This window comes from Myxine glutinosa, chromosome 8, assembly GCF_964187855.1.
Source record: "Myxine glutinosa chromosome 8, kmMyxGlut1.1, whole genome shotgun sequence".
NCBI classification, from domain to species: Eukaryota; Metazoa; Chordata; class Myxini; order Myxiniformes; family Myxinidae; genus Myxine; species Myxine glutinosa.
Window position 1 is genome coordinate 58,608,059 of NC_136268.1, and position 18,226 is coordinate 58,626,284.

At 41.2% G+C, this 18,226-nt stretch overlaps 1 protein-coding gene across 12 annotated transcripts in view; it reads left to right on the plus strand.

Annotated features, from left to right (window-relative positions):
- The window catches only part of LOC137432512 (myopalladin), a 257,015-nt gene that overhangs the window by 181,534 nt on the left and 57,255 nt on the right, over nt 1-18,226 (plus strand). For 4 of the 12 annotated variants that reach the window (XM_068124524.2, XM_068124525.2, XM_078783310.1 and 1 more), the window contains 4 exons: nt 733-1,386; nt 5,724-5,871; nt 10,023-10,127; nt 17,983-18,204. In XM_068124524.2, coding sequence (XP_067980625.2) covers nt 733-1,386; nt 5,724-5,871; nt 10,023-10,127; nt 17,983-18,204 — 1,129 coding nt within the window. Of the gene's footprint in view, nt 1-732; nt 1,387-1,761; nt 1,864-5,723; nt 5,872-10,022; nt 10,128-17,982; nt 18,205-18,226 lie in introns of all 12 variants that reach the window. The other 8 variants (XM_068124528.2, XM_078783309.1, XM_078783312.1 and 5 more) reach the window with 3 other exon arrangements.

Below are 18,226 nucleotides of genomic sequence, written 5' to 3' on the forward strand. Positions count from 1 at the left end.
ACAACTTTTCCTCAAAGGGCATGGAAACTTTCCCCAAGTAATTTGCCTCAAATTAAATAAACATTTTAATTCAAGTTTTAAAAAAATTTAATACGTTTTTTATTCTAATGCTTTGAGCTTTTCTTATGTTTGAGACTTGTTTTAATTCACCATCTGTATTATTGAGATCATACTGTAAATATCCGAGTGTGACTAAATATGTTCATCGGTGTTGTTAGGTTGTTGTTGTTTTTAACGCATACACTGCCTTGTATTTTCATATGAAACTATGATGACCTATCTCTGCCACCACTCACATAAACATTTACTTCACTTGAAGTAAGCAAGCAAACTTAGCGTTGCCCTAAAAAGGAAGTGTTTTGTGGGACCACTGAATTGCCTATAAATACACCCTTAAACTTCACATCTCCATATCTTTGTCATCGTAAATATTTTAGAACATCAGACTTGATGATTAAAAATGTTGATGCAAAGCCTTTGACCTTGGCTGAGCTTTTTGCAACTTTTGTTTTTGCATTGCTGTGGATAAAGCAATCTCGGGCATGATTATGGAAGGATGCTGTTACTAAAATGAATAACCAAAGTGAATGATGTCCAACATTGAGCCTTGCATTATGCTTGTACCCTATACACGTGGAATGTCTGAAAGCAATTGGGAAACTATGTGAAGGAGTTCTGGCTTTCATGATGCATTTTGCTGATACCGCAGTTATGCCGGTGTGTCTTCTCCAGAGACCCACTCCGACTGCAACAGCTTCACAACCAAGTTCTTCTCGAGCAGCAAGAAGCCAACATTTTGCAACTACAGAGTCAGCAGCCTTGGGTTACTTCACCGCCCCCGATACCTATCCGACAAACAGCAGCAAGTAACACTTGTGCCCCACCGGCATTCACCGTGACGCAAACCAGCAACAACATGAGCCAAAGTTTCAGCTACACAAGACCTAAGCAGTTCATTGTGTCACAGAGCCTCTCAACTACGTCGGCATCTCTTAACAACTCTCCGGTACTCTCGGGTCAAGTGTCTCCGCCTTACCAAACCAAAGCCGCTTCACAAGCATCTGCAGCCAATTCCTGTTTGGTGCCAACGCAACCATCAACAGTTTCACATCAAGGTTCGACACCCTCGAGCTCATTATGGCTCAACACGAACATTGTTGCATCGACAGCCTCATCTGTCTACGCAGCTGCTGGTCAACCACTCACGTCGTTCAGCCAATCTGGCACATCTTCACCTTCTCAACATCCCGGAAGATCACTCACCCAGTCTAACTCTCCACCACCGTTTGTGCAGTCACCGGCAGCCTTCCTCAGCTCCGTTCTACCATCTTTGCCCAGTTTACCTCCGACTAATGCCATGGGTCTGCCAAAGTATGCTCCGGCGACGTAAGTCTACAGCACAATATCACACATGCTTGAAATTGAAGAACAGTTTGACTTTGATTACAAATGTTCTTTTTTAAAATGAAGTGCTATATGTAATCTACAATAATAACTAGTAACTGATAGTTTCCCACTGCACCCATTAGGTACGAGTAGGCTTCAAAGATGTAAGAACAACAGCTGAGAGCATGTCCAAACGATGATAGATTTTGCAGCGCAGATTTGTATTTCTCCTGAATTAAATTAAAAAATAACCATGAATTAGAGATGCTCAATTTGGGTGGAAATGGGGAGTGTACTTGTTGGTTTATTGGTAAGTAGCCAAGATGGGCGTGCTGGAACAAAGCTTACATTGAATGAATGGACATCTTCGCATAGAGGCGATTGCTCTACCAGCACTACATCTACACTGCCTCAGTGGACAGGCCCTGCACAGGACGAACAGCACGCTCCACGGAACCAAAATTTTTACCACGCCAGGTAAGACGAAACTGCTCTCATGGCCATTGCTTTGAAGCTTTTCTGGGAAATGAGAGGTTTCACTAATCTCTTGGTTGGAAATGAAGTGCCGCATTTGGTAGCAAAGGAATGGACTTTTCCACTGGGGCTCAGAAAGGCATTCTGGATCTAAACATCCCAGGTAATGATTAGAATTCCTGCTATTTCGTCGATCCATTTTGTCGAAAACCATTCGTGTAAATAATTGTTTATGGCGAGTACTGTATTCGATTCGCTGACTTTGTACGAGTTTCGTTTCTGGTGTGTTGTTCCAGAGAATTTTGTGTTTCTATGCCGAAACATCAAGCTGTATTTTTTTTTTTTTACCTCTGCCACCGAAGGTGGATGGAGGTAATATTATAACCCCTGTCTGTTTGTCTGTCTGTCTGTTTGTCTGTGAACAAGATATCTCAAAAAGTTGTGGACGGATTGGGACGAAATTTGGCAGAGAGGTAGCAAGGACGAAATTATTGGATTTGATCCGGCTAGTGTAATTTTTTAAGTGATTCTTTGCCATTGGGAGATGGGACCAAAACTATATGTAGCAGGATATCTCAAAAGGTTGTGGACGGATTGGGGTGAAATTTGGCAGAGAGGATGTGTGTGTGACAAGGACGAAATTATTAGATTTGATCCACCTAGTAGAATTTTTAAAGTGATTCTTTGTCATTGGGAGATCTGACCAAAACGATATGAATGAATGAATGAATGATCGTTTTTGAGACCATTTTCCTCCGCTAAAGTGGGGGTTAGCCTTGCGGGCCCCATGACCTCATGGTTCCCTTTTTGAGGCAGTTTTTTTTATGGCCGGGTGCCCTTCCTGACACCAACCCTTTGTCGCCTCTTACGATGCGCAGGGATACGGTGTACCTATTCTAAACCGGGGTACACACCGGGATCATTCATCCCAGCAAGCTGGTACTCAATTTCCCGACCTCGGAAGGATGACAGGCTGAGTCAACCCCCCTGGTGTTAATTTAGCGATCGACCGGGATTCGAACCCAGTATCCTAGGATCCCAAGCCCACACCCTAACCGCTAAGCCAACACCAGGACGGATTGGGATGAAATTGATTGGACGGACGATTGGACGGATTGGGATGAAATTTGGCGCAGAAGTAGCGTATGTGACAAGGGCGAACTTATTCGATATGATCCGACTAGTCGAATTTTTTAAGTGATTCTTTGCCATTGGGAGATGGGACCAAAAACTATCTAGCAGGATATCTCAAAAAGTTGTGGACGGATTGGGACGAAATTTGGTGGAGAAGTTGGATTTGTGACAAGGAAGAATAGATTCAGCTTTGATGAAGATTCTAATCTGGATCCGGATCAGTGAATTTTTAAAGTGTTTCTTCACCATTGAGTGATCGGGCTAAAACCGACATATAACACGATATCTCAAAAAGTTGTGGACGGATTGGGACAAAATTTGGCGGAGAGGTAGCATATGTGACAAGGACGAACTTATTAGATTTGATCCGGCTAGTCGAATTTTTAAAGTAATTCTTTGCCATTGGGAGATAGGACCAAAACTATACATATCAGGATATCTCAAAAAGTTGTGGACTGATTGGGACAAAATTTGGCGGAGAGGTAGCGTATGTGACAAGGACGAACTTATTAGATTTGATCTGGCTAGTCGAATTTTTAAAGTGATTCTTTGCCATTGGGAGATGGGACCAAAAACTATATATAGCAGGATATCTCAAAAAGTTATGGATGGATTCAGACAAAATTTGGTGGGGAGGTTGGGTGTGTGACAAGGAAGAAGTGATTCAACTTTGATGAAGATCCGAATCTGGATCAGGATCAGATAATTTTTAAAGATCTTCTTCACCATTGAGTGATCGGGCTAAAACCGACATATAACACGATATCTCAAAAAGTTTTTAATGGATTTGGACGAAAGTTGGTGGACAGGTTGGGTGTGTGTGTAACAAGACAGAATTGATTCGATTTTGGTGAAGATCTCAATATGGATTCTTATACGATAATTTTTTAAAAGTGATTCTTCACCATTGAGAGATCGGGTGGAAAACGATATATAACATGATATTTTAAAACGTTATGGACGAGTTACGACTAAACTTTGGGGATGAGTTGCTCAGGTGACGAGAACAAGCCGGTAAGATTTTAGTTCAGGTCCGAATCCAGATCCGGCCTATCAGTGGGCTAAAAAACGTAAACTGTTCAGCTTGGCAGAAGTATCTGCTCCACCGCATGCCGTTCTAGTTTGTTTTTTTTTCACTTTTAAAACCGAACCTTTAAAAAGGCAAATCAATTTGAAATCTGCACCAACTATAATATTTTACTGCATTTTCATGCTTGTCCAAGTCTCCTTACACCTGGGAGTAATCATAGGATTCTGTGAGATTTATGAAGCTGCGGAGCTCCTAATGCAGATTATTGATGGGATGAAGCACATTTGACCTAGGCATTCGTCCTGGGGATGCATTTGCTTTCCCTGAGCGTTTTCTTGAAGCCTTAACAGATGTAATTACCTGCAAATGGTGAGCTAAGACCTCGGGCATTCCAAAAAGGCCCACTGTTCAATGTTTATTTTCTGCTCTGCTTGCGACATGGCATTTGGCAGTGTGCGATGATAAACATCCCGATTACACTCCATTCGTGACCGCTCTAAGAAACCGAGATCTTATAGATTACCTGTGATGTTTTTAGTACCAGGATGCATTCTTTCATTTTTGTTCAGTACTGACGATGTCATTAATTCATGTCCTTTCAACAATGTAACCACAACAGAAAAAATATTAATTTACCAAAAGATCATCATAACAGTTATCTGCAGTATTTGTCATCAGTTTCACATTGAATACGACTTATTTGTTTTATTAATTACATGTAAAGATTTATTTCATGGAAATAATAACGGTCTTCGCATGGTGTGTTGCCATTACATTTAATTGTTTCTTCCTTTGTACAGACTAATTTTCATTTTTTGGTTTGTTCAATGAATCTCTCATCAGACTGAGGTGTTCCACCAGCTGATGAGAAGTGACTGGCTTGCTGGAGTGGGTGTTTGTTTTGTCCTCGTACCTTACTCAATAAATCCTGCAAATACCATATTTCTGCATGTCGTTCCAATTGCTTCTCACCTGTTTGTAGTCATAACTACAAACGAACTGTTAAAATGCATGTGGCAGTCAGTTTTGTTAAACATGTAATTGCTGTAGATGTTTTCATGCGTTTGGGTATTATGACATTTACCGCACTTCAAACTCGTACTTTACATTGTCAAACATATTTATGGCATTGTGCGGAATGAATGTCTTGTTAACAAGTCACATAAAAAGTATATAAATGGAGAGTGCAGAACATGCTCAATGCTCATATATGGCGCTCCTAAAGCTGAATAAATTCCTGGAGAATATTGTGTCCGAAATAGAAATGGAAACATTTTTGGCAATAAAACATTTGTATTCAGCTATAACTGTAAAAAAAACATAGTAAGCTCTAATGTAACATTTATGATTTATTGTAGCACCCAGGGACTCCTCGTAATTGCTAGTTGACGCCAATAGTGCTTGAGGTTTGTACTTTTAAATTGTGATGAAAGCTCTTGATAGTTGTTGAATGAACAATGGAATCTCAAGCGTTTGCTCTTGTGTTTACATCATCATGATGAATGCTTGCGGTCTGCAAACTCGGTTTGTTTACACACGTGGAAAGTCACCAGAGCGAGCCGTGTTGCGTTTCCATTACACCTGAGTTTTCAAATATGGCCATGCAGAGTCCGTGTGCTTCAGGGAAATAAGCCTTTGATAAAATGGACCGTAAGAGTAAGGTATAACAGCAAAGCTTGATTGTCCTTTGTTTCTGCAGTCCAGCGCAAAATTACATGAAGAAACAGGCAAAAGCGACTACAAAGATCTGCAGCGACGACGAGATTCGGGACAGCAAAGACGCACTCATGCAAGACCTGGAGAAGAAGCTACGCTTGAAGGATGAAATCTTACACAATGGGCAGTCGGTAAGAGGAGACCAGCAAGCATGCGTTGGTATGTTTAAGCTATTCTCAATGCGACCATGAAAGGAATGTTTCTGCCTCGACCAAGACAATCTTCAATCCTGTAAAGCATCCCATTCAAACGATGTGCTCCTTTATTATTAACAGTTTGCCTGCACATGGGCTCCCAAGCATGTGACGGGATCTTATTTTTCATTTTATCTCGTGCGCAAATGATAAACGGAGAGTGGAGCACGCCAAGTTCCTGAGACAATGCTGCCACAGCCCGGTTTTAAGTAATCCTCACCGCCTTTGATGCATGGCATAAAAGACACATGCCGTGGTTCAGAAAAGTGGTTCAGAAAAATTAACATCAATCGAGTGCACTTTGTTCATCCGATGAAAGCTAAATGCCAGAACATTGCGCTCGGTAAGATTTACCGCAGCTTGTTCACTTTCTTTCCTTTCCAGGTTTGGCCGATCTCACGTATTCCGTTATATTTTATTAGCTTCTCATTTTTCTCGACGCCTCATTCAAAATCTCCTGCTGCCTTTTCTTTTTAAAGGCCGGTTTCCATGCGACGGAACACTCGGTTTTTGGACATTGGTTTGTTCAGCTATGCAACATTTGGCACCACCAGAGCCTCATTTGCCTTATGCAATAATGATGCAGAAGTTGTGGGCAGGCACGTCGCTACATCATACTATTGTATTAACTGTTGAACCACCTTTAGAGGCCATTTTTCCCCGCAGAGCAGGGGTTGGCCTTTTTTTGGCACCGTGGTCCCCTTTTTGAAGCAATGTTTTACAGTCGGATGCCCTTCCTGCCACCAACCCTGTTAGTCACCTCTTGTGACACACAGGGAATTACCAGTGAACTGGTACTCAATTTGCCGACCTCGGAAGGATGACAGGCTGAGTCAACCCCCCCTGGCGCTAATTCAGCGATCGACCGGGATTCAAACCCAGGATCCTAGGATCCCAAGCTGGCACCCTAACCGCTACGCCAACACCAGGCTTACTATTGTATTAACTGTTCTTGCTTTTAATTAATTTTAGCTCTTGCATGAGCCTCAACTTATTATACAAGTTTTTATTTATTTAATTAAATAAAACAGTCACACCAGCACCTACTTAGATATCTATTTTTTACCCTGCAAAATCTTACCTATTATGGCAATGTGCTATTTCTCCAGTCATTTCGTTTTTATTTTTCCATCCTTCTGCTTTCTTTGGCCAATGTTGAGCCACAGCAATTTGTCTGATCTGGACATTTAGCAAATGACATGAGGTTGCAACTGCACAGAAGTAACGTGAACAACATTGTTTGCTCGATCGTCTTTGTTTAAAAATTTTTATATGGGTTGTTCTTAAAGTTCTTGCAAACCTGACCTTCGCAATAGTCTCAGACAGTCCAAAAAGTATCGCAAGGCATGTATACAAAAAAAAAAAATTCGTGCTAATTATACATCTCTAAATATTAAACGGTGAAAAAAAGTTTTCAAGTGTTGTACTATTGTACCTTGTTCCTTGTAAATAAACAAGCTTAGTAATTTTTAGAACTTTTGAACAAAGCAAACTGTAAAGCAAAGCAATTCTTTGAACTTTTGAACAAAGCAAATTCAAAAACAAAGCAATTCTTAGAACTTTAAACAAAGCAAATAAAAAAACAAAGCAATTCTTAGAACTTTTGAACAAAACAAAGCAATTCTTAGAACTTTTGAACAAAGCAAATTAAAAAACAAAGCAATTCTTAGAACTTTTAAACAAAACAAAGCAATTCTTTGAACTTTTGAACAAAGCAAATTAAAAAACAAAGCAATTCTTAGAACTTTTGAACAAAACAAAGCAATTCTTTGAACTTTTGAACAAAGCAAATTAAAAAACAAAGCAATTCTTAGAACTTTTGAACAAAACAAAGCAATTCTTAGAACTTTTGAATGCCCCTCTTTTGAAATTTGCCTCTGTTAATATTTCCGGACTACTTGTCGATTCTGATGGAGATCATCTTTCAGTGCTAGGATTGAAACCTTGTTGGGAAATAGATTAATTGTAATAAGATGAGACACATAACCTATACTTGATGTCATTAAATAAATGAGCATTGTTTTAACAAAAACACAAATTAGTTTGGTATGGATAAAAACACAAACTAGCAGGCAATTTGTGCAGAATTTTTTTGTGTTTATAGGTCACTCGTGAAAGACTATATCTGGGAATGCGCGCATGGCTTTTTTCTTCTTTTCTTTTTTTTTCTTTTAGGTTTTCTGCTTTATTTCCACATGGCTTGCTTTGTGCTTTGAAACACTCGGTATGTACTGTCACACCAATCTCTATTGCATTGGTGGTCCAGCTTTCGAAGGAGGCTTCTAAATTTGAGGCATGCCAGTTGTTCCATTGACATGACCACTTTTGATAAATGCCAGCATTTTCACGGTTTGCTTTCTCCCACCCCCCCCCCCCCCCCCCTCCATTTCTGTGATTGTCACAATTTTGACCGAGTATGTAGGGAATACAGAATTTGTTTATCCTGCATATCATGAGGGTGGTTCAAGATTAATCTGCACTTTTTGTTTGATAAAATTTCAAAGTAAAGTGGAGTTAACGAAACCCTCATTTCCAAGGTATTTCCCCAAATACACCACATCAGTGTAGCAATGGCTGAAAGCCAGAATTATTTAACTTTTTAAATGATTGGTATGCTGCAATTGCAAGACATTTACTTTCACATCTTCGTCTTTTTTGGAACCTGATGCCAGTCAGATGCTCATTGGGGTATCTGAATCGCTGGAAATCACAAGTGACGTATCTGGACCATAAGCGGTGGGATGTTTAGCACTTCTCATCTTAATTGCTTTATGATCGAAATGAGAAAGTGAGAAATGAAAAATTGCTCTTGGTGCCTCCTTTATTGAATTTCGAATGCGAATGAACTCCATACTTCCAATACCGGTACTCCATTCTGCTGCAATGCCATGCACGTAGATGTGGTGATTGCCCAAAATGAACCGTCCAATATTGGTAATCTTTGGAGGAGCATGTTCATCACCCATTATCAATTCACACTGATTAAGAAAAACCAAAAAAATTGCACCGCTCAAGTATACTTCTGTGCAAACAACAGATGATATGACCAAATAGCACATTTGAGATTTTCAATCACCAGAAACTGTGTTCCATGATATTGCAGTTTTGAACACTGTTCGCTAGCTGCTGCCGTCATAAAAAAAAATACCCAAAATACTTAGTACAGCTGTGATGTCACTTTAAACCGGACTTGCCAAATGTTGCCATGACAACTTTACAAACTTTCACCAAATCTAAGCTTGAAACACCCTCGTGAATTTGGAAATTTATACCTTAGAAAGAAATATGCATTTCATGCACTGACTTGTCAAGCTCTTGTAATAATTTACCATATAAAATATAATAAAGACAGATACAATGCCGGCTTGGGATCCTAGGATCCTGGGTTCGAATCCCGGTCGATCGCTGAATTAACGCCAGGGGGGTTGACTCAGCCTGTCATCCTTCCGAGGTCGGCAAATTGAGTACCAGCTTGCTGGGATGAATGATCACGGTGTGTACCCCGCTTTAGAATAGGTACACTGTATCCCTGCGCATCATAAGAGGCGACAAAGGGTTGGCGTCAGGAATGGCATCCGGCCATAAAAACATTGCCTCAAACAGGGAACCATGATTGTCATGGGGCCCGCAAGGCTAACCCCCGCTCTAGCGGGGAAAATGGCCTTAAAACGATCATTCATTCATTCATTCATTCATATACAATTGTCACCCCATCATTGTGGATTAACGATAATTGATTGTGCAACGCCAATGTGGAGTAAAACTGATATAATTTCACTCCAAAGGAATTTCAGTCTCATACGATTCACACGCGATTTTAATGTTTAAATTCCTTGACTATAAAAACTTCCACGTACTTACACATAAATACTGCAAAATAAATCCCCTTTCACATCCGCAGTAAGTAATGCAGTGCTACTTCTTTCCAACAAAAATGGATTCAATTGCAATGCTAAAATAAAGGAATGCACGACTTCCTCGCCTTCTTTGAAATCTGGAAATATGACACTGCTTGCCAGTAGCCACAGCTGCTCGTTGGCTATTGGAGCTGTAAGAGGTCACCCAGACGTTCCCTTTCCATTCGTCAGAGGCTGACCTATGAGGAAAAGATGGCACGCAGGCTGCTTGGACCGCTCAGCGCTGCCTCTGTCTTTCAGCACGACGAGGTCGGAGAGACTGAGACTGAGGCTCAGGTATCCAACCTTGTCCCTTCCTTCGCTCTCCGTTACATGCTAGGAAGCTCAATGCTTTGTTTGCACATTAGCTTTTGTTTTGTTTTGTTATGAGTATTTTCCCTTTATGTTTATATCGTCTCTATTTCAGGCTCGTGGAGGGATTTGCACAGACTCATCACACACACACACACGCATGCAGCAATGATGTTGTTCCCCTATATTGGAACAACAGTTTGCTTTAGTGAACTACTGTTGTTATTGTCGCATTGGGTCCTAATCACAGACCATTGGCAGACTTGATTCCATCTTCACCGAGTCCTTGTTTTTTATCAGTAATTATGTTCTCCACAAATAATTCCATTCTCCGCGCCTTCAGCACCGTTGATAACTCGAGGCGGGAGCCGGATTATCAAGGACCGTCACTCTTTCACAGGTGGCAAGTTGTTCGGCTCTATTTTATGCAAGCTTAAGTCTGGCCTTCTTTCTCCTTCCCTCTTCTACCTCTGCTTTCCACAAGCCATGTTTACCAGAAATGCTCATTTGCTCACACTCCCAAAATCCAGACTGGTTGCCCTCTTGCATTTGCTTCAATCGTCTCCTTATTCTCCCAATTTATGGAATTGTCTGCCTGTGTCCATTGTCTTGTCCTCCTTACTTCATTCTTTAAAATGGGTTGCCCATCACTATCTCATATACTCCAACCCGTGGACATCCACGATCTCTTCTACACACACTGATTATTTCCACGGCTGCTCCTCTCTGGGCCATTGTTCCTCGTTTTGTGTTATTCCTCCTCTCCTTGGTGTATATGCCCATAATCCCCTTCCCATTTGCCTTGGTAGGTTTTGAACCTGCCCGTTGCCATTCAGCTCCTCCATCATGAGCATCACGGCAGAATCTCCCACCTTGCATAAAATGAAATACTTTGTAATAATGACAACTGGCTCCCTGGAGCATATCTGGCTCTGCATGACCTCTCCACAAACATTTTTTGTTCCAGAGTGAAGTGTATTATCCCACTAATGATGATAACGTCATATACACCACATTCTCTGATAAAATCGACTTAATGCTAATAATCCACTCTACTCTCTTTTTCATCTGAAATGATTTTGGCATGATTTTCACCATGGCATTTGGTCCTGGAATAATTAACCATGGCAATGCTTCCAGGCCCTTATTCCAGGACAGCAGACATCCTGACTCGGTCCAGAAGACAGCTATGTCGGGTCAACATTGAAAGCCAATGTTGGGCCAACGTTGATTTGATCGTCCGGGGACCGCTGCTCTGTCATTGGCAGTTACAGCTGACGAACATCAGCCATTGGCTAAACGTCTTCAGTATCTACGAGGCCAATTGTCTCCATCACCTGAAATCCAATGTTGAACCAATTAACCAACCTTAAACGTGCCATTTTGAGGAAATTGGAGCAAGGTGTAAGCATCTGATATGTAATAGGAAATCCATAGTGTATGTTGTTAAATATCCCAAGGCGAAGCTCCAAAAATGTCAACAAGATCGTTCCAAGGTTAGGAAAGCCTTGCATGTGGTGTAGTTTTTTTTGACGAAACTCAAGTGGGCAGACTTTTCCTATATAATTTGGTTTTAAGGTTTTACTGTACTGTATATATAATTTTACTGTACAGGTTTTACTGTACTGTATATATAATTGGGCTCCCAAGGATAGTGCAGATATAGCATTTTTATGGCAGAGCCCATAGGGCAAAGCCTTTTTGAACAATCTTTGTCCATCCGTATGTATGTATGTATGAATGTATGAATGTATGAATGTATGTATGTCCCTTCAAACGTATACCAATCAGAACTGAGGATCTCGTCACATGACAGGGTGATGTGAATACGTCTGATGTCATTACGGCGGTGCTGCGGCTGACGCTCCACACACCGCCATTTTGATTCCAATTTCGTTCATGCCGAACATATCACAATCGCCATGCTCTACCTTTATGTTTTTCATTAAGTGTGAAACACAAACAAAACGATTGTTAAAATGACCATCAAATATCAAAAACTTTGGGGTTACGTCTCTTCCAACAATACAGTACGTATAGGCCTTAGGCGTTATGCCTCGCCTTCGGACCGCTTCGGACAAATTAAGCCCAGGTTTTTTAATACAGTAGTGTAGCGTTTGAGTAGTATCGTTTTCGTAATAATAATAATATAGTAAATATAACCATAACACTTTAATCCCAATGTCATGAATACAAAGTTAATGGATAGAAGCGGTGTATGGTTCATGATTCAATGATAAGCGGTGTACGGTACTAACAACCGCGGAAGTAAGGAATTGTCCTCGGTTTTTTGATAGCATGTTGTTAACCCAACCATTGTGGGGTATATAGATTACAGTAGATCTTCCCTCAGTTCTGTAAGTAAAACTTACCTCATGGATGTCAGGATTCCTCCAAAATTATTTGTTTAATTTAATGGTATAAACAGAATTAGTGACTGTTTTTAAAAGCTAATCATATGTGTTTGTGGTTTATAATATTTTACAAACCCGGCTATGCCGCTGTTAGACTTTTGGTCTTGTTTTTAGTTGTCTATTGTTAAGTTAAATTCTCAACCCAACTTAAACTGTCACCCTGGTGCTTCGCTGGCAGACCATACCATCAATGAGTGCACCATCTTTGGGAGGGACGTCAATCTGTGTCCTATACGGCATAATTTACCAGACCCCATACGGCGTCTTTCACACGAGTAGGCCATGCTGTGTCAGCACTCTGGCCAAATTCCAAAATTCCTACCCTTACCTACAGCACTCCTGCAACAAAGGGGAAACCTGCCTTGGGTTTGTTTTCAGCAACGATTCGCAACTTTGCACACGGGCGAGCTTTGGGTTTTTGTATATTTTTGGGCAAATCAAGTTGATATTTTGTGCCGAATGAATGGATCAATGCTATTGGCAAACTGAGTGTCGATGTGGGTATTCTTTTGAAAGAGGAAGTGTTATGGCATTTTATCATGGCAAGTAGTACATTAGACACAGCATTGGATTTACGACTGAATGATTCATCGTCTCCTCAGCATATTGCCCATAAACAGTCTTCAACAGGGGTGTTCTACAAAACTGATTCCACCAGCCAAATAGCCTGATTTATAAACCATTTTACATCTGTGGGATGAAATTTACAGAAAAATAGGTGAAAAGATGTCACAATGTAATACGGTCACAGGAATGCCAAGATGTATCTTCTATTCAGTTGCAAAAGACAATTTTGAAAAAGCAAGACTGCCGCCTATACCGTATTATGTAAATATTTTAAGGATAGCTACTTTGAATCACGTGGATTGCATACAAATATGTTGCATATGTTCAATTTCCGGGTTATTGTCCTTGGAAGTTATTACCCCTGCAACCAAAGGCTGTCTGTGCGTCTGTTTGTCTGTCTGTCTGTTTGTGTGTCTGCCTGGTTGTCTGTCTGTGTGTGTCTGTCTGTTTGTCTGGCTGTCTGTTTGTGTGCAGGACATCTCAAAAAGTAGTGGATGGATTCAGACGAAATTTGGTGGACAAGTTAAGTGTGACCAGGGCGAATTGATTAGATTTTAGTGAAGGTCCGGATCCAGATACGAGAATTTTTTTAAACGTGATTCTCCACCATTGAGAGATGGGGCCAAAACGATACATAGCACAATATCTCAAAAAGTTATGGACGAGTTATGACAAAACTAGGTGGATTAATTGGTTAGGCGACAAGAACAAGCCGGTTCGATTTTGGTTCAGCCTGGCGGAGGTCTGTGCTCTACCGAGTGCTGTTCTGGTTCTTAAATATAATCCAATTGATATATATATATATATATATATATATATATATATATATATATATATATATATATATATATATATATATGGTCAGCCTAAAGGTATTCACACTTGTCCCTGAGCTGTAACTGTCATCCTGGCGTTCCGCAGGTAGGTCGAGGCATCAATGTATGCGCCGTTCCATGTTAAACTGGGTGTCTCATCTACCTGCATTAGTTGGTGAATGTTAAAGTATCCTACAGTGTCCTTCACAGAGAGTAGGTGAGACATTGCCAGCGCACCATGGCCAAATTTCAAATTCCTGCCCTGACCACCACTGAGAAGGCAAAGACAAACCACTGAGGCTTCTCATGATTTACGTGACTATAACATGTCTCTCCCTTAGCAAAATGCATCCAGTGTGTTGAATATCCCAGTATGTGGTGCTTTTTTTAGACCTCCTGTATGGTTTTGTTTGGTTGTAGATATTTTTCGTCCATATGTAGTGGGTAGACAAAAGCACTGTCTAACTTGATGGACACTTATTGTGTGCACTTAATGGCTGCCATTTTTGGATGGATAGTAGAGCTGCATTAGCTTCCACTGTATTATCCTTACTCTGAAGTTATTTATAGAGCCTCGTGTTCACCCATAATTTGATGGAACTTTCATTCACTGCCTGTGAGACTTTACTTACTTACTGCACTTCACATTCAGAAGCGAAGGTTAACACAAATCGATAGGAACCGAGTCATGTGCTGCTGTGCAAACCATCTAAGTCATTTCAGCTGAATCCTCTGGTGTTGGCAAACCTGAACTCTTATCCACCTACAAGGCCTTCATCAGCAGCTTGAGAGAGTACTGCTCTCCCCTCTGGGCTGACACATCTGCCTCATACCTTGCTCAGCTTTACTCCGTGGAAACCAAGGCCTTCAAAATCATTTGAATCTCCCAGCAATGAAGCTGAGTCTATGGAACTGTCACCGTAACATGTCAGGCAGGATGATGGCAGGCACCATACCCCTTCACAGGTACAGTCGCGGCCAGAAATATTGTAACCCTTTCACTTTTTTCAAATAACTCACACTTTTCTCCAAAAATAAGTTGAAATTCACAAAATCATTTTGTTTCCACAATTCTTTATTTCACTGTTAATATTACAGAACCTTTACTTTTGATTCAGAACTTAATATATCCTTTTAAATCAGAAAATAAAAAGAAATGGCATTGACAAAATTATTGACACCCTAGACTTAATATGTTGCAGCACGGCCTTTGGACAAAATAACTGCAGCCAAGCACTTCCTATAGCCATGAATGAACTTCCTACACATCTCTCCTGGCAGTTTGGCCCACTCTTCTTGTGCAAACTCCTCCAGTTCTCTCAGATTTGAAGGGTACCTTCTCCCAACTGCTGTTTTCAGATCTCCCACAGGTGTTCAATGGGATTTAGAACTGGACTCATTGCTGGCCACTTCAGAACAGTCCAGCATTTTGTCTTGAACCTTCCTGGGTGCTTTTTGAAGTGTGTTTGGGGTCATTGTCCTGCTGCAAGACCCATGACCTTCAACAGAGACCCAGCTTTCTGACACTGGGTTGAACATTGCACTCCAAAATGTGTTGGTAATCTCATGATTTCATGATGCCATGCACACATTCAAGGTACCCAGTGCCAGAGGCAGCACAGCAACCCCAATACATCACTGAACCTCCTCCATGTTTGACTGTAGGGAAGGTGTTCTTTTATTTGAAGGCTTCATTTTGTTTTCTGTAAACATAGAGATGATGTGCTTCACCAAAAGCTCTAATTTGGTGTCATCTGTCCACAGGACATTCTCACAGAAGGATTTTGGCTTGTTCAGGTGTGTTTTGGAAAACTCCATTTGGGATTTCTTATGTCTCTCTCTGAGCAGTGAGGTCTTGCTGGGTCTTCTACCATAAAACCACCTTTCATTGAGTTGGCAACGGATGTTGCGAGTTGAAACTGTCGTACCTTATGTCTGAAGGTCAGCTTGAATCTGTTTGGCTGTTGATCGAGGTGCTTTCTTCACCATTCGAACAATCCTTTGCTACAATCTTCGATCAAGGTTTCTCTTGCGGCCATGTCCAGGGAGGTTGGCTACAGTGCCATGGGCCTTAAAGTTCCTGATAACATTGCGTACGGTGGACACAGGAACATAAAGGCCTCTGGAGATGGACTTGTAGCCTTGAGATTGTCCATACAATCTTGTGTCTGACCTCCTCAAACAATTCTCTGGTTTTCTTTCTTTTCTCCATGCTCATTGCGGTACACAGTGATACAAAACAGCAGAATGACTCATTTTCTCTATTCAAACTGGCTGAATAAGTGATTTTTATATTGCAGGCACCTGCAACTCACCCTCGGTGAGTTCAATTCCAAAGTAAAGGCGAATCACCTGCTTGAAGTCTAATTATTTGTAACAACTTCGAAAAGGTGCCAATAATATTATCCGGGCCATTAAAGGGTTTCTGTGTGGAATAAGCTGAGATTTAGTAATTTTTTCAGCGTTTTTTTGTTTTGTTCCACTGCAAACCAAAGAAATACGTATATGGATACCAAAATATTTTTAAAATTCAACAATTTTCTGGAAGAAATGGTGCATTATTTGAAAAAAAATGCAAGGGTGCCAATATTTTTGACCAAGACTGTACATAGTGTGTTCAAAAAGTATCCGACCTTTATTTTTCGTGCGTAAAAAAAAAGAAGCTAGGGAGGCGTTGATTGGTGCACATATGTAGGCGATCCTAATGCGCACGCGTGAATTTTTTCCCACCTGCAGAAGCTGTCATTCGACGGCAGACCGCCGATGAGTGAGGACATGTAAGTGAGCGCCGTCGGATTTTCTTTTTTGACAAAATGACGGAAAAACTTGAACAACGCTACTGCATCAAATTTTGTGTAACTTTGTGTAACAACTTTTTTTGGCCTCGGGGATGTTGGATGCTTCCATTGTGATGACTGCAACTTGGTTTCTGGGTCGTACCCATAAACCCAGGACTCATCGTCAGTGATCACTGTGTTGAGGAAGCTGGGATCGCTGTTCACAGTCTCCAGCATGTCCTGTGCGATCTCCAAACGGAGTTCCTTCTGCTCAATCGTTAGCAGCTTTGGTACGAACTTCGCTGAGATTCTCCTGAAGCCCAAATCCTCCTTCATAATGGAATGAACGGTGTTGAATCTTGCGGATCGTTTCCACTTGGGAATCGCCAAGCTTTACACAAAATTTGATGCAGTAGCGTTGTTCAAGTTTTTCCGTCATTTTGTCAAAAACGAAAATCCGACGGCGCTCACTTACATGTCCTCACTCATCGGCGGTCTGCCGTCGAATGACAGCTTCTGCAGGTGGGAAAAAATTCACGCGTGCGCATTAGGATCGCCTACATACGTGCACCAATCAACGCCTCCCTAGCTTCTTTTTTTTTTACGCACGTAAAATAAAGGTCGGATACTTTTTGAACACAGTAGTATATGTTCCACCATCCACCATATGATGGTGTGGTCCACCATCAACCCCCTTCTGGTGAAACTCCCGAAATCCAAAATCACTGCTCACCTCCAATCATTTGTTGCTCTTTTTCCCCATCTGTGGAACCAACTTCAACATTCTCTTCAATTGCATTCTTCCCTCCAGGTCTTCAAGACTGCTGTTCATCGCCATCTATGATCACGCACCCCTCTTCCTCTCCCCCAAATTTCCAGGTTTTCCTTCCTGAGAGTTTACTTCTGTATCCATCTTGTCCACCACAACATTGCCCCTTACCCCTCATTCTTACATGCATCCATTGTTTGTCCATCTCCATCTATGTTTTTTGGTGTTTCCTCCATATTTTTACTGTTCCTTTTGTTCTGATTCGTCCTAATCCGTTCTGTGTTCTATATCTTCCACAACCCTTGACTTTGTACACAAAAAAATTACACCATATGCAAGACTATCTCTCTCATCGACCTGAGGATGGTGAATGGTAGAATTCAGATGTAAGAAAGGCAGCAGAAGAAAATGTGAAATGATGACATGATGATGGAATGCGTGCTACCACCAACCCCCACCATCACTCCCACACATTCTCACCTCCCTACCTCACCAAAGGAATATAAAGTGTCCAGTTTTGAGCAAAGGCTGATGAACGAGATTGAATTTCGGCTTGAGCGTTCACCAGTCGATGAATCAGACGACGATGTGCAGCATGACGACATTCCAACGGGAAGGAGCATTGCACCGTATTTGGACCGCAAGTTGAAGCACTACAAAGTCTTCGAGGGGAGCCCTGTAACGTTTTCCTGTCGCCTGTCAGGAACACCCCTGCCAAAGGTTTTCCATCACTATATCATTG